The sequence below is a fragment of the Poromitra crassiceps genome (assembly GCF_964638095.1).
Source record: "Poromitra crassiceps genome assembly, chromosome: 12".
Taxonomy (NCBI): Eukaryota; Metazoa; Chordata; class Actinopteri; order Beryciformes; family Melamphaidae; genus Poromitra; species Poromitra crassiceps.
The window spans coordinates 26,663,355-26,689,404 of NC_139632.1; the positions used below are offsets into that span (position 1 = coordinate 26,663,355).

Below are 26,050 nucleotides of genomic sequence, written 5' to 3' on the forward strand. Positions count from 1 at the left end.
ATGGTTACTGGCAGGCTGCTCCTCCTCAGCGCCGCCTGCTGGGCGCTGGTCGTCCTCATGCCATCCGACGCCGTCAAGACTGAAGAGAAACAACTGGTGAGAACAGACATAGGGCCATATCGTCCGTTTTCCTCGCAGTGGTGGTATTATTATATCTTTCTGTATTTTTACCGTGGTTTAAACTTTATAGTCTTTCGACCACTATGGCACTTTTCACCACATAATTGGAATTCTTCGTTTGGAATTCATTACCAGCAAGGTAACACTTTATAATAACTACTACACTATTAAGCATTAGTTAAGTATTAGTAACTACTTAATTCATCATTTATAAAGCATTGTTCATACATTAGTAAGCATTTGTAAGTAATTCATAAAGTCAAGTCAAGTTTATTTGTATAGCACATTTCATACACAGAGGCAATTCAAAGTGCTTCACATAAAATGGTTGACAGGAAAATAAAAGAATAAAAGAAGAGAATAAAATGGACATTTAAAGGCATCACAACAAAACTTTATAAAAAGTGCATTAAGCAACAGGCGCAGCAGTTGCAAAAAGAGCTAAAAACTTATAGAGGACTCATTGGGTTGCACACTTACACTGCATCCCTGCACACTTACACTCCATCCCTGCTCACTTACACTGCATCCCTGCACACTTACACTGCATCCCTGCACACTTACACTGCATCCCTGCACACTTACACTGCATCCCTGCACACTTACACTGCATCCCTGCACACTTAACATTCCATCCCTGCATAATAGAATAAATCAATTTATCTATAGAATAAAATGGACATTTAAAAGCATCACAACAAAACTTAAAAAAAGGGTATAAAAAGTGCATTAAGCAACAGGCGCAGCAGTTGCAAAAAGAGCTAAAAACTTGTAGAGGACTCATTGGGTTTGCATAATAGACTATAAGAAACATGACTACACATAATGGTGGTGTTTGGGGGCGGGGGGGGGCAAGTGGTGCGGTGAGGGAAAAGGGGCCATATGGATAGGAAGGTGCTAGAAAGCTGTGTTTCGAGGGGTGGGTAGGATTAGTGGGTGGGGGCATATGGTGTTGTTCGGGGGGTGGGGGAAAAGGGCCCATAGGGATAGGAAGGTGCTGGGGAAAAGGGCTCATAGGGATAGGAAGGTGCTGGGGAAAAGGGCCCATAGGGATAGGAAGGTGCTAGAAAGCTGGGATTCGAGGGGTGGGTAGGATTAGTGGCTGGCGGCTTATGGGTGGTGTTTGGGGGGGCGAGGGGAAAACTTTGTCCAATAACATGCATTAATGCCTCACTTGGGTAGGACCACCTACTGGCAACAGAAATGTAACCTTATGTGACAAACAGCATGCCATTTACATAAAATGTACATGGTCTGCTTTACATGATATACAGCGACCTGACATATAATTATTTGGTCTTCTCTAACTCCACAGTGCACGCAGGAAGTAACATGTAACTCCTTTGTGCAGTGTCCAAAACGCATGAAAATACAGAGCTGTGTCGGGTGCCGTTCAGCGTCGAGGCCGCAGCTGTGGGAAACCCGGATGTGCACTTTTTTCTTTCTTTTTTTACCGTGGGAGTTTGGTAAATTAGGTGAACAGTGTCTTATTTCTTTTTCTTTTTTACCGTGGGAGTTTGGTAAATTAGGTGAATAGTAATGGTAAGGCTGCCTCTGTGGGGGGGGGGGGGGTGTTGGCGAGAGAGAGGGGGACGACACAAGCATGTTTGTGGCACTTTACATGTAATAAATGTTTTTCAATGAATAGTTGATTGCTTCAATGAATACTCTGCTGTCAACAGATTGAAGCCCTACAGGAGGTTCTGCAGAAGTTAAAGAACAAGCAGCTGCCGTCGTCAGAGAAGAAACTGGGCTGGGTTCCTCCTGTAAGAACCTCTAATGCATCAGTCTGATCATCTACAGCTGGTTACTTAACACATTTACCACGAGAGGAAGGGGGTTGTGGCCACATTTACCACTGGTACAGGGTTGTGGCACGAGGCGAAGCCGAGTGCTATAAACCCTGTACCAGTGGTAAATGTGGCCACAATCCCCGACCTCGAGTGGTAAATTTGTTTTCTACAACAGCTACCAAATAATATAAAAAATACACAATTGTAACATCCAATTCATTTATTTACAATCATTACTGGTTTCAGAATACATTTATCCTTCCGCCACAGAATATAGTTCCATACACAAGATCAATGATTGCACTAAACATTTAGTTGCCTTTGAGCCAAAAAACAACTAACCTATTCCTTAATGGGATTCACAGTTATTGATACATTGCCTGTAAAAGTACAGTTATTTAAACAGTTATCTAAAGCAGCCCGTTTTGGTGGTGGTGTGTTGATATCTGGTGACGGCAGAGGGCGTTTGTTTGTTTGACAGTCCCAGGTTCGGGGTCCGGGCGCTAGTCCGACCTCCCGCTAGTCCGACCTCCCGCTAGTCCGAACTCGTGACAACTCAAGCTCAGCCAGTTCTCTCTCCCCAATTTCACCATGTCGTTCTTTGTTCACTTCACCTTCATCTTCATCTAACCACTGCTCAAAACTCAATCCACCCAGTAAATCAAACGTTACTACGAAATCGGACATTTCCTTGTTAGAGATCGGCCATTTCCTTGTTAGAGATTTGCAGACTGACAGGCTAACAGTGGGCGGAGTCAGCACAGGGAGCGGAGTGATACTGCGGTTGGAGCCGAACTGTAGATTGTTGGCCTATTTACCACTGTTGCTAGCCAATCAGAATCCAGTATTCACTCATGCTGTTGTAGAAATTACTGTTATGTTGTGGAATTACTGTAAGACTAACTTGTAACTTTGAATTAAAAACGGATTAGGAAAGTTGCAAAAGTCTTTTGCAAAATGTTCACTTCAGAAGGCAAACCCCTTGGGTAGGCAGGATGTTATATTTTCTTAATGTGTGTCATGGGGTGCTAAAATGTGTGTGTGTCAGTGTGACACAGGCGAGCAGTGTGCAGTTCGTAAAGGCTCCAGGATCGGGAAGCTGTGTGGCTGCTCCAGAGGAACCGCCTGTGACTTCACCGTTCTCAAGTGCCTGGCCTAGAACACGTTATACTACGAGAACCACGTGTTGGGAGAACCTGTTCTACAAGGAGAACCAAGTTCTGTCCGGAGACTAGGTTCTACCAGGAGAACCTGTTCTACCAGGAGAACCATGTTCTACCAGGATAACCTGTTCTACCAGGAGAACCATGTTCTGTTCTAGACAGAGATGAATAAACACACCTTTTTAAAATTGGCACTTGTCTTTCATCCTTCTACAATCTAAACATGGTGAAGTGTTAAGACTAGATTCATTCATATTTATTTTACAGTGGGTAGTGTTTTAGTGGCATCTAGTGGTGAGGTTGCAGATTGCATCCAACTGAATATTCCTCCGTGTACAGCCCAGTCGTTTGTCGGCATTGTACGTAGAATCCAAAGAAATGTACCAGTCTAGGGTTCTGAGCCACACCAATTTCCGTGGATTCTATAAATGTACAATGCCGACATTTTATCCTGGTGATTGGGTTGCCATGTAGGATAACCTACAGGCAGCGGCCATGAATATAGCAAAAAACACTTGTTTGGTTCTTGGTTTGGTTTCCTTTTGGGCTGCTGTGGGCTCCGTGGAAGAGGACCTGCTCACTATAGGTAAAGGGCTCTTTCTAAGGTAACAAAAACACTATTCTTATTTTCAGGTGATTATATACTAATTATTATATTCCATTTCTGCAAGTCCACTCCGCTAGATGCCACTAAATTCTACACACTGATCCTTTAAACACTCACTCGGTCACATGTTTAAAATGACATTTATTCTCTGGATCTTTGGTAAATAAAAGTTTATTTATATACAGCTCATTTTCTACACAGGGAAACAATGTGCTTCACATAAAAGCAAAACGTACATGAGGAAGTCAGTACAAATTGTACAAACACACATAAAGTACAGTATTAACCTAGCTATACATTCACACATTGGGAAAGGTTGGTTCACTTGTAACTCGGAGGTCGCGAATTGCCACTTGCTACTAGGAAAAATCAAGTAAAACGCCACGTTAACTCAGAGTTCCTACTCGCAAACTTGGCTTGTCGTTTGACATAATCTCAATAGTGTTGGGGGTAGGGTTAGGGTAGGCCTATTACATGTAATATATTAGCCTACTTTTAGCAGCAACTCAGTAATATAACTTATTACTAATAGGATTTCAGTAATATTATACCAGTTACTTTGTCAACTAACATAAGTTACAAATTATATATTTTTTTTTATCAAAGCATAAAGATACAATCGTTTCCTAATCAAACTGTTTTTTTTATGCAAATAACCACTATAGATGACAATAACAAAGGAAAAAGATAACATTCAGAATTTTGTGACAGTTTACACTGACTTTAAGACGGTTGCAATTATTTTTTGGGATGGTTCCGGAGTGGCGATGCCATTCTGCTACTGCTGTTATTTTGGTGAGAGTAATGCAAAAGTAGTGTAATAAGTAATGAGTTACTCTACACAGACAGTAATAATGTAATGTAACTAGTAATATGTAGTATACCAGTATTACATTTTGAAAGAAACTTGCCCAACACGAATTTAAACATGGCCACCCAAGATTGTATGAATTTAAAACACATTTTTGGCTAAAAATATATATATTTTTTTTATTTTCACAATAGTAGCTATGCTTTCAGACCAATCAGCATACCAATAAAGTAGTTGGTTAAAACCATACAATTAAATGTTAATGTTATTATTTGTTGTCAGCTGATGCTTTAGCATCCATTTTGCGACTTGAACTCTTGAAGCTCGAACACACGTAGATGATGCATTTGACACTTGCCACCTCCAGCCATAAACGAACGCAGCATTAGGTTATTTGCCACAGTTTAAAGGGACGGTTCACACAGAGCACGTCTCACTCCGTCTGATTCAACTGCATCCTCCATCCTTCTGACAGAAGAGAAGAGAGAGATCACCCAGACTGATCTGAAGTCAGATCCGTTTCCACAGCTAGCTAGGCGTTAGCTTAGCCTCCAGCTGACGATCGCATTTACGCTTCAAAATTAATAAAAGTGGTCCTCATTTGTTAAGATTATCTTGCTGAACACAAAGGTCGCAGTTTCATAAACTTTTGTTAACCACAGACCTTATTTTAGGCATCTAACCAAAATCCCCATAGAAAAAACCCAGTGACTTCCAGACAATGGAATCGAGCACGATGCTAACTTCTGGGTTGGCCTACAAAAATATGTCATCCCTGCGGTACTCTTGGTCGGTGAGGTCAGGAGCTCGTCTGTCATTGGTCATGAGGTCGGTGAAGTCGGCTGTCATTGGTCGGTGAAGTCGGCTGTCATTGGTCGGTGAAGTCGGCTGTCGTTGGTCGGTGAAGTCGGCTGTCATTGGTCGGTGAAGTCGGCTGTCATTGGTCGGTGAAGTCGGCTGCCATTGGTCCTGAGGTCGGTGAAGTTGGCTGTCATTGGTCGGTGAGGTCACAAGCTCGGCTATCATTGGTCGGTGAGGTCGGTGAAGTCGGTGAAAGCAGGGTACCAGTAGCTGTCCTTCCTGCCTGGCTGGGTTCTGCCCTCGCTGCGTTTCTTCAGCTCCTGGACCTTCTTTATCCTGGACACCTGAGCAGCAGCCAGGCCAATCATACACACCTGCCAGAGGAGACACACAGGATCAAGATGGCTGCTGTCCAAACTCTATTCACCTGCTCATTCACTATGGAGTTACTTTTGTATCGTTACATGCAATCAAACAGAATAGGTTTGAGAGCAAATCTCACAATAAAAATGTGTTTTATTGCAAGTAAAATAAATGTGTGATTAAAAATGTATTATTACTAATCCAAAACTTTTGTTTGCGAATCCAAAACTTTTGGTTTGCGAATCCAAAACTTTTTGAGACTGGCCAATACAGATGTCTATTCTTACATATTTCAGCGTAGGACCTGCCCATGAGATTCAGCTCAATAGCAAGCAAGACTTCCATTGAAAAATGGTGAAAAATGGCCAGTGTGTTAAAAAGTGACGCCAAGGGGTCCTGACCAAACGTCAGGATTTGACAAGCTGCGAATGAGATCTTCAGGTAATGCTTTAGCAGTTTGAGCGTGCGTCACCTCCAGCAGCAGCAGGCCAGCGGTCAGACCGGCCACCAGCAGCAGGTTGTGTTTGGTCCACCAGACGATCTTCTCCAGACAGCCCACCGTGAAGATGTCTGCCTGGGCCAAGGGGGGATCCAGCTGCTGCACCTCATAACCACACATGGTGTTCAGCACCGTCTAACACACACACACACACACACACACACACACACACACACACACACACACACACACACACACACACACACACACACACACAGCTGGGATATTAGAAGGGCTTGATGTAATAGTATCTTCATTTTCATTTTCCAACCACATGATTCTGATGATGGCGATGGCATCACTGGGCCCTGTGCGGCAGCTCTCCCAGAGCTACTATTGAGAATGGAGAAAAGCGAGTATGCAAGAGGGTTGGATGCCACTCCACACTGCAGGTATCGCCAGAAGATTGCAAAACATAAATAGGATAATAATCTATCCACCAATATTTTTGGCGGCCATGATGCACCATGGGTGCTGCTTCCTTCTGCTGTCCTCTTCCCCCGTTACGTCTAGCTTGACACAACACAGCCCGTCTAATGTACCCGTCTGTAAACGGTGCAGCTGAGCTGATAAATGCCGACTTGTTCAACGAGCAACAGGTTAGCGGATGTGATAGATAACATCATTAGGCTACATTCCCAAAATGAGTGTTATTTTGTGACGAGCAAACTTTTAACGTCGGAGTTCGACAAGGAAATGCGATGCGAGGAGGCACGCGCTGCAGTCATGGGCTGCAGTGCAGAGTACTATCCAGGCAGTGTCAAGCCAGCGTAAACACAGCTGCTCACGTTCTAGACTGGATATTGCTCCCATAATTATTTTACAGCGGGAGCCTCACAAAAATAAGGTGGATATAGACGGTTTTAACTTGACAACAAAAACATTCTAAATTGAACCCCCGCTCACTTCCTGTTGCAGTGTTTGCTATGGACATAAAACAAAAAAAAACATTCAAGTGCAGGACTGACCATTCCGTGAAAACCGTCTATACAGCTGAGCGGCGAAAACAAAAGTAACGATGTTGAGTGAATATTTCTGCAGTTTGCCGAATGCTGAGAAAAAGGAAGTGCTGTGGGGTTGCGGTCTGGTGAAAACCGTCTACACAATGAAAAGAAGCGATTTTTCCAGCAAATTGTCTGATTTTGCTAGTGCTTTCCTATGTAGCCTGCTGTTGGTTGCCACCCAGCATGATCATGTGGTTTGCAAACAAGCCAATGGTCAATGGTCTTGCCCCGGGTGCCATCTTGACGTGACTTCACCTGAAAACAACCTATTGGAGAGATGGCATCTCTGCGGCCGGTATCTCCAAAACTCGGTAACTCACACCAAAACAGATGGGTAAATAGCTCTACGGGTAAGAGGAAAGATATGTATTTTTGATTTTGGGGTCAACTGTTCCTTTAAGATGGACAGTTTTTGCAGTGCATAATTTTAGGCTCTGTTCACACTGCAGAACATCATGCTCAGTTCTTAATCTCTGCTGACATCAGATGTTTCTGGATGTTCATATCTCCTGTAGGATGCAACACATCCATAATAATATGAACATCAGAGGAACCATAACAAAAGACATCACATGTTTTCATTTCAACACAGTTCCAGTTTGACTGAATTGAGTCTTTCTGTCCATCGTTGTGTCTCGTTTTATTCTCTTCCCTCACCCAGATTATTCTGCAACAGGTTTTGAACCGGCAACCTTCCAGTCTCAAGTTTCTTTAACCATGAAGTGTGCCCAGTCCTGACCTGGTTTTGCAGTTGTATGCAGCAGGAGAAGGGCACGCCACAGGCCTCCAGGCTGGGGTTCGAGTCTGCACACTCAAAGTAGACATTCTGGGACCAGTCCTGATACGACTCAACACCACAGCACTGGAACTGAAACACGGCCGCAGAAACAACCACATTTTAAATTTTAGGTGAACTATTCCTTTCAGGTCTTCAACTCATTAAGGATCACTCCAGAAAAACATATAGGCTATCATTTAAATACAAGTTTATCAAAAGAGTTGTGAAACATTTGAAGAGAAGACCAGTCTTTTATTCTTTGTTAAAGTGCTTGACCTTCTTCTGGATGAAGTCGATGACGTTCTCCAGGTCCCGGTCCTCTCTGTAGCGGACCACAGCCTTCTTCATCAGCTTCTCTGTCCGCTCCATCACCTAGACAACACCAGCCAGTTCAGAGAGAAAAAAAGTTATATTGAGTCAACGATTGACTGTAATGAGTTTGAATTTAATCATTCTGACTTGCAATACAAGATTGAATTATGCAGAATATACATTTGAAATAAAAGACTATATAATAATATAATATATATTATACATGATTATGCATTAATTAAAACAAACCCTAACATCAAAATGCAATCAATATTACCCAAAATTACAGCTGATTAAAAAGCCTGATGCCACAAGAGATGATGGAGTTTCTCAGTCTATTTGTTCTGGTTTTTTGGCAATGACAACTGATTGCCTTTGCGCAGAACACGGCCAGTCCTTTCTTCCTTACTAGGAGGGAGGATGTGGTGGAGCGGGTGGTTAGGCTGGTGCATGTCCTGGGTGTGACGTGTGCACATTTTAGTCCATTCATGCAGATGAGATACAATTTGTTCCATCAATTTCTTTAAACTGTGAAGTTAGGAAAAAATGCTATTTAAATGTAACTTTTAGGTATAGCAGAAGCAGACAGGCCTATAAGGAATTCATATGTTAACATGTCTGTTTACACTGAAGGCATATCCCCCAAATATCACAACATATTTAGCCACTTATCCTTCAGGCCATGTAAACACAGCAGGTGTCTGCAACAGCCAGGACAGCACAGCCACACACAATCACCAATCTGGGACTGACTCACTCTTTAGAAGCTCGTGAAGAGCGCATGTTATCTATCCAGAGCACCGTGTCACTATTCTGAGGGCACATTTTGGCAATTTTGCAAACTTTTGTAAAATTTTGGCAAACTTTGTTTCCTCAAGGAAATCAAGGCAACAAAGTGTATCTCGTGGGCACGATTCATAAACCAAAAGGTCGTCCTGGGCATTTTAACCAGATCAAGGGAACTAATTGCATATTGTGCGCATGTAACAGTAAATCGTGGCCATGACATAAATTATTTTTCTCTTAATGGCCCTTCATGGGATCTGTAGTACTACTGCATACCAGCATATCATAATAGGATTGCTATAGTTATACCAGGAAATAAAATAGCCTATAAGGTACATTAAGGCCTGTAAATTCACTATTGATTACCAAACAAACATCTATGATCAGTCTGCTCTAATCTGGCGACAAGTATCCCCATCGCATCATGAGATTGGTGAACTTGTCCATGTGTGCTTCATGACATTATGAGTTTTAATCATCTTTTGAATCAGCCCAGTCTGATGTCACCTTCATGACATCACGTGTTTTAATTGTCTTTTGAATCAGCCCAGTGTGCCGTCACCTTGTCAGTGAAGAGGTAGCCCAGGACGGCTGCAGCTATCTGGAGCAGGAGGATGACCACCAGTATGCCTAGGAACTGAGACAACCAGCAGAGTATTCATCTGTCCTTAAAAATTATCTTTGGGTATATTTTTACTTTATTGGAGAGCAGAGAGATATGAGCCATTGGAAATTAACATGAATGCTTTTTAGTCCTATAGAACATGGGGTAGAGATGCACTCTTGTGACCAGAATGAGTATTACAACAACAAACGCAAAGAAATCATCTGCCAAAACTGTTTTCACATGTTTTCACATGTTCAACATAGATCAGACTTCATCTAAACAGATCACCAGACTTTTTTTTTGTAGGCTAGGCTACTCACTTGCATCTCAGGGCTTCCTGAGAACCCAAATAGTAGCCTATAAAGTAATTTAACTGTTAAACTATGTGTACCCATATCAAATCTATACAGTAAGTCTAATCAAATGATATCAGTCAAACCCTGTTAGTGCAACTGCTATGTCGGTGTGATCGATATATCTGAGTGTATTGGATGTATGGGAGCAGGTGTGGGGTGGGTGTGTCATACTGTAGCCTACCGTCTTCAGCAGGCAGGTGGCGTTACGCAGCGCACCGCAGCAGCCCAGGAACGTTACCGTGAACATCACCGAGCCAACCACGATCAGCAGCAAGGCTGGGTCTACTGTCAGGGTGTCCACCACATCTACACACACACACACACACACACACACACACACACACACACACACACACACACACACACACACACACACACACACACACACACACACACACACACACAGCTTTAACCTCTCAGTCACTGTCATAACAAGAAACCACAAAGATCAGCCAATAGCACACATCCATTTCAGTAGCATGCCTTTTACAATGACTACATCAGTCTACACAGATTTGGATGGTTGAGGTAAAGGTTTGTATGGTGTAACTGTAAAGCATGCATGCAAATGGGTGGTTGACATATGCCCCTGAAACATATTGCACACAATAGTACTGACTCTCTTAGATTTCCAAAAATACAGGTATATGTTGTATTTTGTATTGGAATATTAATTTATTCACCAATTTGTTGTATTAGTCCCTAAAATCAATCATATGGTGTGGCACGAAAGTTATTGTATAGAAAATTAAAATGGGGTTTACTTTTTGTAAGTAACTCACTTCATCATGAGTCTTTATCATTACAATCTTAAAATCCAGCATTTCCTTACGTACAACATAATGTCAAATTTTTTCAATATATTTTAGTTTAATTCTGACAAACCCTGTTATAAATCTAACATGCTTGTCACTCTTGCTGACACTTTTCCATGTGTTCCATTGAGATTTTTATGATTTATCACTAAAAAAGCAATTTTTATTGTCACTTTCATTGCCAATTTTGACTGTCAAACCATATGATAAATAGTGTCACACCTGATGAACCACACCAAACCACAATTTATCAATGCAAAAACATGTATTATGCATTTAACATTCAAATAGGACAGTGGAGTAGGTAAGCATGGACTAAGTGTGACAAATGGACAAGGTAAGTATGGATTTCCCTGGGTGGAGTACTGTAGGTAGGCTACATATTTTTTCATGTGATAATAGACAATAGAAAATTGTTAAAATGGTCAAAGCATACATTAAATGTAGCTATTAGTTATAAAATACAATAATACATTGCTAGCTCAAATTAATAATTATTCTGTGTGTAAGAAAATACAATTCATATCATCTGGTGTTACTAATAAATCATATGGACAGGCCTATGTTATTTGACCTTTCTCCTTGGCAGCCTTGGCGTAGATCCCCACGGCTGTGAGGACGGCGCTCACCACCTGCAGCAGAGAGAGAGAGACGCATCTGGACGGTCACATCACACATGCAGACTGGCAGGTTAAGATCATGTGAGCCACCTGGTCGATACATGACACCTATCAGATCGTATTTAAAACATCTGTCTTTTTGTCTACTACAAGGATTTGAGTTGATCGTAGTGATGGTTAAATTAACGCCCTGTATAGTCTGGACTGACTACAGCTACTACTAATGCCATTTAACTTTTTCACTTCTGTAAAGTTTCCTTCCAAAACAAGCATAATATAGTAAACATCTCCCCCACCAGTGATGTAATTCCACCCTTGGGTCAGTCCCAGCCATTGTCAATGCCGCCCCCTAGCGGCACAAAGTCAACATTACAGTGTGACTAACAAACAACCGAATGAGCGAACAGTGGAAGGAGACTGAGCCATTATAGTACCCCCTTTGGTTGGGGGGGCAACTAGAATAAATGAAAACATGACACCTGCTCTGTAAACCCACTGCTGGGTATTATTAAAGACGTTAGCTTAATAAGTCCTCTATAGCCTAACTAGTTAGCTTTTGAATGATGAACCCATTTACAGTGTAAATATTGAGAAATCAACCGTAAAAAGTGACATTTTATCCTCAATGGAGCTTTCCGAGAAGAGGCTGGTCACACAGAAAACACTTTTTGTCACAGAAACTCACCCAGAAGATGTAACAGCAGACGAACAGAGTGTACTTGATGGCTCTGTATCCTCTCATATCCACGACTGTTGGCGGTGGCTGTTCACTTGGACCTCAGAGACACTCTCTGGTGGTTAGTGAAGGCTGGGGCGTGTGGTGGTGGCGTGTGGCGGCCTGCACTACGCATTCCTCTCCCCGGCTGAGCGCCGTTGGAATGACAGCAAGCATGATGGAGGAAACAAACTCATCTCCCTCCTGCCTGTCAGCTTCACCCTGTGAATGCCTGGGTTCAGGTGAGGTTCACATCTGATATTGTGCTTATAGCAAAGGTCAAGCAAAAACATCCCAGATATGTATTTGGAAGCGATATCTATCTGCGATCGGGCTGAAACCGACAGGGAGTGTAAAGATAAAGAGCACCCGTGCAGGTGACCTGATTTTTTAATTAGGTAATTGCCCTAATTACCTATGTGATGTCACTCGAGCAATGACGTCATGCAGTGATGGCTGAGCAGACTGGGTGGGTCACATGCTTCGTTCAATTGGGCTCGTGTTTACCGTGATTACGAGACCGGAAGTTGTGTACTATGCCGACCACCCGCAATGCATGTGCAGTTGACAATGTAGCTAGGCTACCACTATAGCTAGTGAGGTTAATGTAGGAAATGCAAAGGCATAATGACAGAGGAAAACAATATGAGACGGTTGAGAATATCAACATGTTCCTCAGACATATTATAAAATGACTATGAAAAGCTCGATACAGCTAAAATGTCAATATTTAACTGTCCAATGCGTCCGCATTGTCTTGAGCTCGAAGCTTTCAGAAAGATTCCACATACCAAGTCGTGAACACCACACCACATGAGGGGGCTGTGCAAGTGGATTTATGTCGTGTAAAACGACTTTCTGTTTCTGGTGACGGACAGACGGATGGCCTCGTTTACAACCTCTCTCATCAGGTGGGTGGTGCCACTGACACCACTAGATGGCAGCAAAAACGGTCCTCATTTGAGTACAGTAAAGAAAGTGCAGCCATACTTCATTCCAATTCTCCCCTCAAACAAAAAAACGATGTTTCGCCCTTCGAAACGTTTGTTTGTTGGAGGGGAGAATACAGCACGGGATCAGCATTATACTGTGTGTGGACATTCCTTTCTCTAATTGCGTCTTTTTTTCGGCCCAGCACCAGTTATTTTCCAAAACTCTGGGGATGTGCATATTCTACGTTTCCTCATTTGAGTACAGGTCTTCAGTCGGCCTCAGTCAACAGAAATTATGCATAGTAGCCTACTGTAGGCTATGGCACAGCAAAGCCAAAATTGAATGTCCTCATATGAGGACATGGGGTCTGAGGGAAAGCACTTTTTTTCTTTTTTCTTTTTTGCCAATGCAGATTATGTAATTAATTACCCTTCTCTGTTGTACTGTTCGTCATCCATGTAATATAACTATTGTTGTAGGTTCCTATTTTCAATTGAACATGTTAGCTTGTGGAAGGCAGCGTCAGGACGCAGCATCCAGACCATCCGGAGACATGTCGTTTAGTGAGTCTCACTCCTGTGACCGCTGGGACAGCAGGTGTGACGCTCACATCCCAACACCAGGTGTCACTCACGCTGTGCTCAGGCGAGTCCAGCAGCCTGAGGGGATTGGGGTTAATTGATTCAAATTCCATAGGCTGCTAATCTGAAGTATGGAAATATATGAATGGTGAACGGGCACTAAGCCCCCGTTCACACTATAGCAACACTCAACCTACGCTGAAGCCACAAGTTTCATTTGTTAACAGGTGAAGCTATGAAGCCGTTCACACCACCCGCGTGCGCGTCACACCAAAGCCACGCTCACGCCTTGGTCAAGCGATCGTTCAGGATTCACGCCTATTTTCCAAGCGTGACGTGTGAAGCTTGAAGCTACCAGGCATGAAGTCAATGGGAGTTCTGGGCCGGTTCAAGGCGCGCCGAGGAGGCGCTGAGAGGAAAAGAGAAGACTTCTTGTGTGAACGGTTAGGCGTCAGTTCAGCTTGTGTGTCGGCTATTGTTTGCTGTTTGGAGGTCAGAGAGCTTGGCCTGTTTTTCACTACATCACTGTATGACAGCTATTGTGCTTGTAGTAGTACTTCTACTACGAGTCCTGCTCCTCACAAGGAAAATAACATGGGTCTATTTTCAAGGTGGTTAAAACGACCAATGTTTCCGAACGTGACCTCGATCTTGACGTGTTGTACACACAAGAGTCGGAAGCTGTAACCAGGAAGTAGCGTCAATCTGACCTCTAGTGGTCTTGACTTTAACGTAACGGCAGTGTGATATTGAAATAGCCTGGTGACATATTCAGAGATCGTAGCCTCCCCTGCTTCACCGGTGGCTTCGAAAAATGACAAGACACGGGATCGCTCATATATGTCATTTCAGAAGTCAATGGAAATAGGCCTATTTTGTCATTTCGGTATGAAGACGCGTCCAGAGCAACAGAGTTTTCAAAGTGCTGTAATGATCCAGTTAAAGTAAAGCTGATATTCATAAGCCAACAGTTCTGTTGCTGGCTGTGTGTATGTGTGTATGTGTGTGTGTGTGTGTGTGTGTGTGTGTGTGTGTGTGTGTGTGTGTGTGTGTGTGTGTGTGTGTGTGTGTGTGTGTGTGTGTGTGTGTGTGTGTGTGTGTGTGTGTGTGTGTGTGTGTGTGTGTGTGTGTGTGTGGGGTGTGTGGTGTGTGGTGTTAGGTTTGGTTCTCAGTCTGAAGTGAATTATTGATAGTTGACCAGCTGGATCTGCTTCCAACACACAGAGTAATTTCCTGAAATACAGCGAGCTGAGCAATTATTCATCAGGCTACAGGACACCACAGACTGTCCCGTTACTGAAAGGTCACAGGTCCAATCCCCACGTACTGCCTTGCTCTGCCTCTCGCACTCGGGGTTCAGTCAGTGGAGAGTTTCTGTGATGCTCTAAATGTTTAGTTTGGGTCTGAGAAGAACATAGGAAACACTGAATACTTCTATTTATACAGTCTATTTACCATTTACCAATTGTTGAGACACTGGCTTGGTTCAACATTTGCCTTCAAATTTAACAAAGCTGTCGTGTTTGTAGGTGAGCACCATTGATAGTAATTGTTGTGAGCACACAACCTACTTTGTTGCTGTGGAGATATTGGTACGCTTTGGAGCTTTCAGATTTTCCATCGCATTGCCATCCACCGACATTGATTCAACGAAATACGAACAAGTCCTACTGTGACGTTGGGCCATTTAGCCATATTATCCTCCCATGTGTCTACTGTTAACGGATGTGGGATAGACACACTTTCCCTAGACAGGTGAGTCGGAGAATGATGCCATTTGGCTTCCATTTTTCACGCTAGCTACGCTAGATTATGTATTCACAACAACAACACCGGAAGAATACAACCTACAGCGGCCGAATCCGGAAAGGGACCGGAAGAGCCAGGAAACTTGTATACATCAGCCAGGACGTGTTGCACAAACCATATCAGCTAAACCCCAATACACACAAATACAGCACATAGCTACTGTCTGCTATTAGATTTGGGGTGAAATCAAAATTACATCAATTTTATGTTCTAAATGTCATTTTATGCAACTAGATTTGAAGGCCGCATATCGGCCTTCAAATCTAGTTTGCCGGGACTCGGTACAACACATTTATGCTTTTATTTAGAAGGTTCTGTGCTTTTATTTGGAAGGTTTTGGGCTTTTATTTGGAAGGTTTTGGGCTTTTGAAGGTCTTTTATTTCGACAATTTGGGGGTTGGGGCTTTTATTTCGCATGTTCTGTGCTTTTATTTTTGAGGTTATTTATCTTTTATTTTGAAGGTTTTGAAGGACCCAGGCCATTTTGCTTCAGAAAAGGAGGATTTTATTTTCTAAAACCTGGACCCTCTGTCACCCAGAGGTGGTTAGACACATGGCAAGATGAGGCTCAGCTGCAGAAATAAAATCAAATTGAGAGAAAAAATAAGGAAAGCATTGATAGATCATCGCTTTCTGATACTTTTCTGTGTCTGACTCTGCACAGGGAGGAGAGAGAGTTTGCATTCATGTGTTCGTTCAACAGGGACAACGCCCACATTTACAGACGGAGAGGCGTGACAGTAATGTATTCACCACTGCATCTTCTGTGTAGACTATGGGGCCCCTCCTCCTGAATCCAGAGGTCTTTGTTGTTGTGCACTCGGCTCAACCAGCCAATCACCGAGCGACTCTCACCTGGAACGCCCACAAACTTTGCTTTTCCTCCAATCGCGGGAGCTCTTCCAGCTGGCCGCCATTTTGTCAGGTTATAACAGGGGGAGGGAGGCGGTGGCTCGTCCAGGCTGCTGGAACCTGTTGCTCTGTAGTTCCGTGTTGTGCAATGGACGGGTGAGTGACAAACATCGGGCTCCGTACACCAGAACATTTAGCCCGCTTACCTGCCGGTTTAAACGCATCCGTGCCAAATCATAGCCCGGTTTGACCCGCTTGAACTTGTAGCAGCTGGTCTCATAGCTGTTGGTGAAGCTGTGGCTGTAATAATGTCGTAGTAGCCTAATACAGAGCTAAGCTAGCAGATGTTAGCTGTTTAATGCTGTAGTAATACAGACCTAAGCTAGCTGATGTTAGCTGTTTTGTTAGCCCTGGTGCGTGCGGTTTCCCCTTGTACGGCGAGAAATTCACACCAAACTATTTAAAATCTGAGTCGCTTATTTGGAGAAAGCATACAAATGGAAGAATAGTATTTTAGATGTTTTATGTGTTATTAGAGTCGGTGTACGACGCTTCACAAAGCAGATGTGTGTCAACAACATCTTGACTTCACAATGCTGGCTACCGCCCACCACGGTGTTATTTTGGCGGAAGAAGATAGGGGAATACAAGGCCAGTCAATTAAAAGTGTTAGCTATTTTTTTCTTGAAATAAATTCTGCTTTTTGTATTGTGTATATATGCCGAATGGAAGAGTGGGTCCTACTGATGAGTTTAAGATATCCAGTCATGTTTTATGAGGTGTGCATTTTTGCCGAGAAGCAGGCCAAGTCTTTCATTCAGTCAAATGATGTTTTCTGGTGAGAACGAATCATCCAAGTCATAGATTTAGCCATTTTGTGCTAAGACTACAGGTTATCAATTTTATTTCAATTGTAAAATTGGTCTAACGTTATTACACCAACTAGATGACCTGCAGTTGGGAGGCTTTTTATTGGATTCTAACAAGATTTCAGTGTTTAGGATCAATATATGCAATATTGTGGTGTGATTTGTGGTGTTTTAAAGCAGACTAATGGCACTGGTCAGGCATGAGGACTATTTCTCTTCAGGGAATATATATATATATATATATACAGTGTGTATATATATATATATATATATATATATATATATATATATATAATTACATTGTCGCTCGTTACTGTTGCCAGTGTTGTCAGCAGGAATCAACAATCATGTTTTCAGTTGTCCTGACTCTGCCTTTGGCATGCCTGTGAAACAGTTGCAGAGTATTTTTTGTACGTTTAAGATGCCTTTTCATTGTGAAACTGGATAGCTGGGATCAGAAAATGGATATGCAGTAATGGTGAGGGTGGGTTTGAATTACCTGGTCAAAATACGTATGCTTCCCTGCCACGAGACTCGTTTGTATCCAAATGGATCTACCGTAGTTGCATCTGAAGCAGAGAGGGAGTTTTGTTGCCCATCATCTGGCCAGCTTCAGATGAAGGTTGTATTTGTTCCTTGAAGCTGTATGTGGTTGGTGTGAAGACTTCTAGCAGGAGGTTCGAGCAGCTTTTAAAACCAGAACAGAGTTAATGTTGTGGAGCCAGATGTGCTGACCTCGGCGCGCTCCGACCCAACGTCACAGACAGTAGACTTTGGGCCTTACGTTGCCATGCATGTCAGGGCAGCGGGAATGGAACCTCCAACCCTGCAGCTGTTAGTGCCTTGCTCTACCCATTGACCTGTAGAGGATGATTGGTCTGTCTCTGTGGTCTTAGCTCTGGTCAGTATACTGCTGCAAACTCACATCACCTTGTAACTGGTGCTGCACGTGGTTGGTAGAGCAGGTTTGACTGGAGTTAGTGCTTTATACCAATGTTGCCAGGGGTAAGGGCAAAAATGCCCCAAGAAATCTCAGAATGCCCCTAAAAATGATCGAGGGTCCAAAAGTGCCCCCAAGATTTGGATCATTTTATTGACCTAAAATAAATTTAATTTCCATTACCATCTCTAGCACACACTCGGCACCTGTAAGCTGGTTGCCAGAAGAAGATGATGAAGAGCAAACTCACACTAACAGTGCTGTAGTGCTGTTTTGTAATGATACATTTCAAGGACTTTTCAAGCAGTTTTTAAGCAATAACCCTTCTCTCGGAACCCGTGCGGGACATGGATCGCAAATTGCAATAGCGTTGTGATCATCTGAAACTATGAAAAACAGCCACACTTGCGGCATCCATGTTTTTCCCTAGGTAGCGCTGCAGTCGCAGCTGTGACATCACAAGTGTGCGACAACAATATGCTCCGCTTCCAAGGCAAAAACAAAGCCTCATGGCCTCATATTATCAGCTAAAATGTCATTATCAGAATAATAAATACTAACGCAAAATGGCCATATCGGCCGGGCCGATAATTATTGTGCATCCCTAATTGAAATAATGCTCAGCTCTACCCATATGGTGTTGATATTTTGGAATAATTTCGGTGCTGTGATGTGTGAAGCTAGCGGTTCTTCCTAATGGCAAACAACCAAGCTTTGCTGCTAGGCACCGGAAGCTTGTTAGTGAACTACAGTTACCATAATTCATTGCACCTATGATGTAGCATGTCGGTGTTGGAAGCTGTGCTGCTGTGTCTGAATGGAGAGACACTTTGAAACGATAAAGCACAGGCAGCAGTCAGCTGACAGCTCATGTTGCAACACACCATTAGCTGAGAGCAGACAGAGACTCAGGCCTGGGAAGAATTACAGTTGCTGGGCTCACTAAATGAAACATTACCGCCCCACCCCCACCTCCACCCCACCCATTAATCATAAATAATAACATCCAAATCCAACTGAACATAAAAGCTCACAGAGGCCAATTAGAACTAGAGCCTGGGAATGCAGCATGTTTAGAAGAACAATGTTATGTCAGAGCTTGACCAAAAAAATAACAATAAAACAATAAATCTATCAATTTTTCAAAATGTCAAATCTGGAGTTGTGCTTCAAATATTAGGAAATGGACATACCATGCCATAGGCATTTGTTTAAAAGGGGTCCATGCATTGACAGAGATTCACAACAGAGGGAGCTAAGCAGGGCGATGTAACAAGACTGAGACTGGTATTGAACAAATTTTATTTTCTCCTGATCTGTCCGTCTGAAAAATGCCATTTAGTGTCAGAATGTTCAGACGATATATGGCTTCGGAAAATTGGCCGAATATTTAGTTTGATGACAATGGGGGTGAAAGAATCTGCCATAATATGAGATCACGTTCACTCCTCCCATTGACTCCAATAATAGACTCAGGACTGCTACAAGTCTCCTAAGTGGGCATGGCCATGGAAAACCATGCGCAAAACCCATGTGACACAAATACAGGAAGTGACTTGAAGTTGGTGTGTCTTGCTTTGATATCCCATTGTCTTTGGTATTACTTAAAAAGGTCGGTCTGTTCTCTGTAATATATTTTCTTTATTGAGTCAGTATTCAGGCTGAGATGGATGGATAGATGGATGCACCGATGATCAGTCAGTTTCTATCTGCCTGTATCTTGGTCATCTGTGTTTGGTAGGCTGGTTAATGGGGTTTAGTGTTGGAGACACTAGACTGTGAGAGACAGGAAGTGGATGGAATCTGTGTCTGGAACAGGCCGTGGACCCAGACCAGCTAACGTTATCCGACCATTAAAGTTTGATCTAATATACTGTAATTGTTGTTGAAAACAACTGCAGTATGGCAGTTTATATTCAGGCTGCAGTAAACATACTCAGGTGTCTTTCCTCAGACCGTGAAGCCCGCACTGCTTTCTGGAAATGTAAAGGAAAACTCCTCTGAAATTTTGTAGGAACACTTGTTGGTTTCCTGACTCCATTCAGTAGTTTGTTGTTTTTCTTCCTGGTGGATAACCAGCCAATCATAGAAGAGGCGACAGATATTTCAGCAGCTGCAATGGAGTTTTATCAAAAACATCTTTGGTAAACGTCAGGCTTTGGTGTCAGTCCCTCAGAATCTAAGAGCGAGGGCTTCTCTCGAGAGCTGCCATTTTGCACTGAGATTTTGAACAATCACACAGGGAGAACCCCATCGTAGAAGAGGAGAGAGCAGTTTCTACACCCACAGGAGCAGCAGAGAGACCAGAATGCGACGCAGCCAGTATCCTCAATAGACCAGAATGCAATGCAGGCTGCAGCCACGTGTGTTCTAGTATGGGACTGTACCATGATTATAGACACGCCCCAAACAACAACACAACCCAAACATATCACAATCTCCATATTGATTATTACTGCAATTTGCTAATCAAAAGTGTCTGAAGTATTTCCATAAAGGGAAAGGTGCCTAGCTATAGCTGTATGATTATTTCTGCTCAGTCAGTTCCTTATATTAAAGTTCCTAAAGCTGTTTATTCTTTAATTTCACTAATCCCTTCTTGGTGCTGGTGGGTTCTCCAACCTGAAGCCTGTAGCTGCAACACAGTCCAGACCTTCTCATCCCCCTCTCCCTGCTGGGACCCCCTGGCTTGGCTTGACCCTCCCTCCCTCCCTCCCATCGCAACCCAGGATCTCTTAAAGGGACAGCTCACCTTAAAATCCAAAATACATATTTTTCCTCTCACCTGTAGTGCTATTTATCCATCTAGTTTTGTGTTAGTTGCCTGAGTATCGGCCGTATAGATGTCTGCCTTCTCCAATTCAATGGAACTGGATGGCGCTCATGCTTGTGGTGCTCAAAGTGCCAAAACATATTTTAAAAACTCCACAGCATTGTCTCTTTCCAGAAATCATGACCCGATTACCCAAGATAACCCACAGACTTTGCTGTAAGCAGTTTCATCTATTTTCTCCTGACCGAACTACTCCCACTAGCTGCTAGCTAGCTGCTGCTATAGCTGCTGCTAGCTGCAGTTTCATGTAGGAACTAGCTAGCAGCTAGCGGGTCTAGTTCGGTCGAAATAAAAGTTCTTACATGAAACTGCTCACAACGTCTGTGGATTTATCTTGAGTAATCGTTTCATTATTTATCTGGAAATAGACATTGCTGTTGAGTTTTTTCAAATATATTTTTTGGCACTTTAAGCACCACAAACCGAGTGCCATCTAGGGCCGATTCTCCAAAACTCAGGCAACTAACACAAAACAACAAAACAATCTAGATGGATAAATGGCACTACAGGTGCAAGGGAAATATGTGTTTTGGACTTTAGGGTGAGCTGTCTCTTTAACCCTTTTTAATTTGCTGTTTTGTTTTTTTCACCCCTTGCTGCTTCTAACATAGCTGTCTTCTCTTCACAGCAGTGTCCCCCACGATATTACAGTTGGTACAAAGGTAGGCACCTCTCCTTCTCCTTCCTCTCTCACCCTCATCTAAAACTAGCTGATGGTTTGCTGCCTGTCTGTAATCATCACTGAGATAGACCTTTCTTTTCATGTGTGGACAGACAGTGATGAGAGGATGACATCTGGGACTGATTCGGAGGGCTTCCCTGGTAGTTTCTCTGGTGGCTTGGTGCGAGCTGTGAGTTGTCTCCTGTGATGTAGGCCGATATCCTCCCTGGCACATTCAAAGCAGGAAACTCTCCCAGTAATTTGCCTTTAGTTGCATTCCACAACACGTTTTGAGGCCAGTCAGATGAGTCAATAGGAAAAAGTTATCTTCAATCTTCAGAGTGCATTTTGCCATGTTGGTCTGGGGCAGGATTGCAATGTGACAATGTGATGTTCGTCTGGTGTAGGGTTTGTCGAAACTCTCACAGGATTGTTTTCATGCTCTTCCAGAGTTCTCCTACCAGATTGATCTCCAGACGCTGTGGGTGCATCTGCTCAGAGATTACTAGCTTAGCTGTGGTATCCAGATACCCGCAGGAATGCCCCCACGTCTCCTAGGAACATCTCCGAAACAACAATATAAGAATATACTCCTACTGTACATCTTTTATCGCTTAAGAAGCTGTTGTGAGGATTGCAGTTTGACTACAATGCATTTTATTCCTACCGAGTTGGAAAGTTAGGCCGTTGTCACACCCGCACTTTTAGTCCGGTCTCGGTGCGACTTGTTTGGTCAGGTGTGGACACAGCCTTGATAAGGTTAATTTGGGCAGGTGTGTGAACACAGCCTTGGTGCAGTTCGTTTGGCCAGTTGTGGGATGTGGACACAGCCTTGGTGGCCAGGGTCTCCACGTAAAGTCGGCACGTAACGTCACATGGCTCTCTCTCAAAAAAGAATAAATAAACCGGGTGTGTATTACTCATTGTATTACTGGACAGTCAGACATGTAACTAACTTTGCAGTCTGAGCCATCTACGTGCTGTAATACAGTGCTGCAGTTTATATTTTTCTGTTTCTTTTTTGTATGTTTGAGAGACAGGCAAATGTCTCAAACATAGACATGGATATCACAGGATGTTGTGAAGAGTACCGTACATGGCTATATAATTTGTAAAGATTTTATTCTAAAAGATATATGCTGTATTCTGTTCATAAAATGTTTTATATTTTTTTAAAGATAATTTTAATTTCAAATTGTTATATTTATTTATTTTTAATATATTTTATATTTTAATATATTTCATGTATTTATTTTATTTATTCGGTTTATTTGGCAGGGACAGTGTGCATGTACATTAATCATTCTGAGTGAAGAACAAAGAGATGCCTTGCACCAGATAGCTTCAGCTAATTTCCATCTGTAGTCCCTGATAGGGCACCATCAAACAAAATACATACAGTCAAACATGGGGCACCATAAAAATGCCAAAGAAAATCAACAGAAATGCTGATAATTCAGCGGGCAACAACAAATCACAAACAACTGGGCGCCACATGAAGCAAAAAACATACAATGTTGAAATACAGTAAAATACAATAAAATAAGATAAGATATGTGATTAGTGGGTGCAGAGCTGAGCAGCTTTCAGATGTCTTTTCAAATTAGTTTTGAAAGAACTGAAAGAGCTGCTGCTCCTCACATGGTCAGGCAGTGTTCCACTGATTTGAGGCTTTGACAGAGAAAGCAGATTGTCCAAATACAGTGCGACGAAATGGTATGAAACAATCTCGAGTGGAGGATATTCTTGTGGATCTGATAGAATTTGCTGAGTTTGCTTAGTCTCTGAAACCATGGTATTTTTGTCCAAGGTTATCATACCATCAAAATCTCATACCGGCACATCCCTAGATAACATTTGCTTATTATATCACAATTGCAAATCACAATATTGTCCACAATAATCACAAATCACACCTTTTCCCAAAATGGTGCAGCACTACTTTACAGCCACAGTTTCACTCCATATGTACGGTAATCTTAACATCAGGTATTTTGATACAATGTACTGCTTTGTTTGTTGAAACACCTTTTTCTCCTCCAACGTGCATCGGTAAGGCTATTTACTAGTTTAAATGACATTATTTTGAAAGTTTTAACTGGAAGTTTCCATTTGGTTTTGGCTGGCCTGACGCTGGGCCTGGGCAACCGTGTGAGAAGGGAGGGGGCAGAGAGCCCGCAGCCGTGGAGAAACTTAACGGGTTGAGACTGCGATCTAAAAGTTTAAAAGGCGATGCTGCTGCTGCTGCTACCCCATGCTGCTTAACTGGGTTAAAACAATGTGTACTAGTGGGACTTTTGATGTAAAAAAGTTATAGGTGTGAAAACCCCTTTAGAAATGACCTGGTGTCTTGTGCAGAGATGTGCTGAGGGGACTGTGAGGTATAGTCTCACGTAGTCAGACCCACCGTCGATGTCAGCAAGCTTCCACGGATGGAGGGTCTGAATCCTAAGTCTCTGAATCACACGAGACTTCTGGCACTCCTGGGCGATGCTGCAGGTGAAATCTGGTTGGCCGGGGTGGGACAGAAGTTACTTCATACACCACGTCATGCAGTGTGTGTGCCTCCTTACATTCCGGCAAGGAAACACGTTCAGTGGAACGCCATGAAGCACTGTGAAGAGAGAAGCGATAAAAGGAGGGACCAAAAAGTAGCATAGGTTGTCTTGCAGGAAGAATGAGTGGGCAAGATAATCTTAACGGCTGCGTTACAGAAAGTGTGCCAGGTCCACGGCGTAGATGCTCTCAAGGACGTGTTTGTTGCACTTGTTGCAGTTCACCCGGGGTCAATTTAGCAGATGCACACATTCCGAATGCACCGCCCACAAGGTCCCTGGTTGGTCAATTAATATGCCGTGTCACGCATCTCTTTTTTTGGCTTGGGGGGCGGGCGTTAACCACTTTTCAGATTTGTGTTCCAGATGTAGATATCATCTACGGCTGGCACTGTGAGACTAGTGGTGGAGGTGAGGTGAGACTGCAGCCAAACGAACAGGAACCTCTGCTGTCGTTTCCTCAAAGTGAAAGCATGAATAGATATTTGTCCTGGAGGCAGCCATGATCCCTCTGCCCTGCGGCGTTAGCATGAGAATAGCAGCAGCCAGGAACCAGTTTGTTTGCCTAGATCACACAGCAGCTGATCACACTCTCTGTACACCTGCAGTTTACCACTGTCATGTAGGTCGAGGTTTTCATGTGCCAAATACACACATCTTATCCAGTCTAGTCCCATAAAGCAAGATTTTATTTGACAATTGTTTACTGTCAAGGTTAGTTTGTCCGTAAGCAGAACATCTCAGAAACGTATGAATCGATTTCCATGAAATTTGCAAGATGCAGCCACAAAACTTTACAGGTGTGTTTCACATTAGGGTTTAATATTTTTCCCGAAAATTAGGCATACCGGGAAACGGGAAATGAAGCCCTCTTTTCCCGTTTTTTTTTTTTTTTTTAATGTATCAAGGAGAAATATACCTGTTGGTTCCCAACCTGATCTAATGTATTATTTGGTGGCATTAATAGTTATTAATTAAGGCAAAACAGCATAATTTCACAGTAGAAATGCTTTTGGATATGCGCTCTGGCGCTCGTCTTCCAGCCGTGCCCAGCCATAATCTCCATACCGCATATCGGAGCACGGCTTTATCAGTCCATCTCCACCCCCCTGTACATGGACAGTGCATGATTGCAGTTTTCACCTCTGGCGAAGCTGGTATGGTGCTGGTGCAGGCTGTCGTGCGTGTCGTAGGCTACTGCATTAACGGTCATGGCGTGTCGTAGGCTACTGCATTAACGGTCATGGCGTGTCGTAGGCTACTGCATTAACGGTCATGGCGTGTCGTAGGCTACTGCATTAACGGTCATGGCACAATCCCCTCAAGCAGGTCAGAAGTGTAGGCTATATAGTAGGCTAGAAAAGAAAATTAACATTGTGCACTTTGTGTGTACTAAGGCTATATAGGTGCAATAAGCTTTCAGTGTGTTCCACCAGCGCACAGCGCATATAGCCAAAACACAGCGAAATAAAATCTGGAATTAATTCCACTCTGTAAAGGATATGAATTATCTGCCTTGCGATACCTCGTTATTTGGCGCTATATATATATACAATTGATTTATTGTTGGTTGATTGATTCGCTTTGATGTCTCAGAAATTCCTATAGCCTACATCAGGGATGGGCAACTTTGATGATAGAGAGGGCCACAAAAAAATGTCCTCGCTACCAGAGGGCCAGATTTTGATGAGGGCTGGAGGCCGAAGGGCGGCGGCACGAAGGGCTGCAAGCCGCGCTGTTGCTAACATTAGCTCAGCTTGTTTCTATGTGCTCAGCTTGTTTCAAAGCTTTGGATTCATCCGTGTTCATCGTTCACAAGGTTTCTACCGCAAGCCGGATTATACTAGACTCCCCTCCTCTCCTAAAC

General features: G+C 43.0%; 2 protein-coding genes and 1 pseudogene across 7 annotated transcripts in view; 2 read left to right on the forward strand and 1 right to left on the reverse strand.

Annotated features, from left to right (window-relative positions):
• LOC310786120 (cocaine- and amphetamine-regulated transcript protein pseudogene) lies at nt 1-3,125 on the forward strand (annotated as a pseudogene). Its single transcript has 3 exons — nt 1-96; nt 1,803-1,886; nt 2,962-3,125. The product of its transcript is annotated as a cocaine- and amphetamine-regulated transcript protein pseudogene (transcript).
• A 119-nt stretch (nt 3,126-3,244) lies between these two features.
• LOC310786563 (tetraspanin-33) lies at nt 3,245-12,211 on the reverse strand. Of its 2 annotated transcripts, XM_083647783.1 has the most exons (10): nt 12,121-12,211; nt 11,390-11,447; nt 10,182-10,306; nt 9,600-9,674; nt 8,216-8,311; nt 7,901-8,029; nt 6,131-6,292; nt 4,151-5,669; nt 3,795-4,073; nt 3,245-3,316 (listed from the first exon to the last, which is right to left on the reverse strand). In XM_083647783.1, exons 1-8 carry the CDS (start codon nt 12,175-12,177, stop codon nt 5,517-5,519), a joined length of 855 nt encoding a protein of 284 aa, XP_083503909.1. In that variant the 5' UTR covers nt 12,178-12,211; the 3' UTR covers nt 3,245-3,316; nt 3,795-4,073; nt 4,151-5,516. The 2 variants fall into 2 exon arrangements, with proteins under 2 accessions (XP_083503909.1, XP_083503908.1); XM_083647782.1 differs by having other exon boundaries at nt 3,795-5,669.
• Nucleotides 12,212-16,446: 4,235 nt separating this feature from the next.
• Nucleotides 16,447-26,050, forward strand: part of ptbp1b (polypyrimidine tract binding protein 1b) — a 44,552-nt gene continuing 34,948 nt past the window's right edge. For 2 of the 4 annotated variants that reach the window (XM_083648006.1, XM_083648009.1), the window contains exon 1: nt 16,447-16,481. The gene's annotated coding sequence lies outside the window, so the exon portion shown is untranslated. Of the gene's footprint in view, nt 16,482-21,597; nt 21,630-21,765; nt 21,819-26,050 lie in introns of those variants that run through there. The other 2 variants (XM_083648007.1, XM_083648008.1) reach the window with 2 other exon arrangements.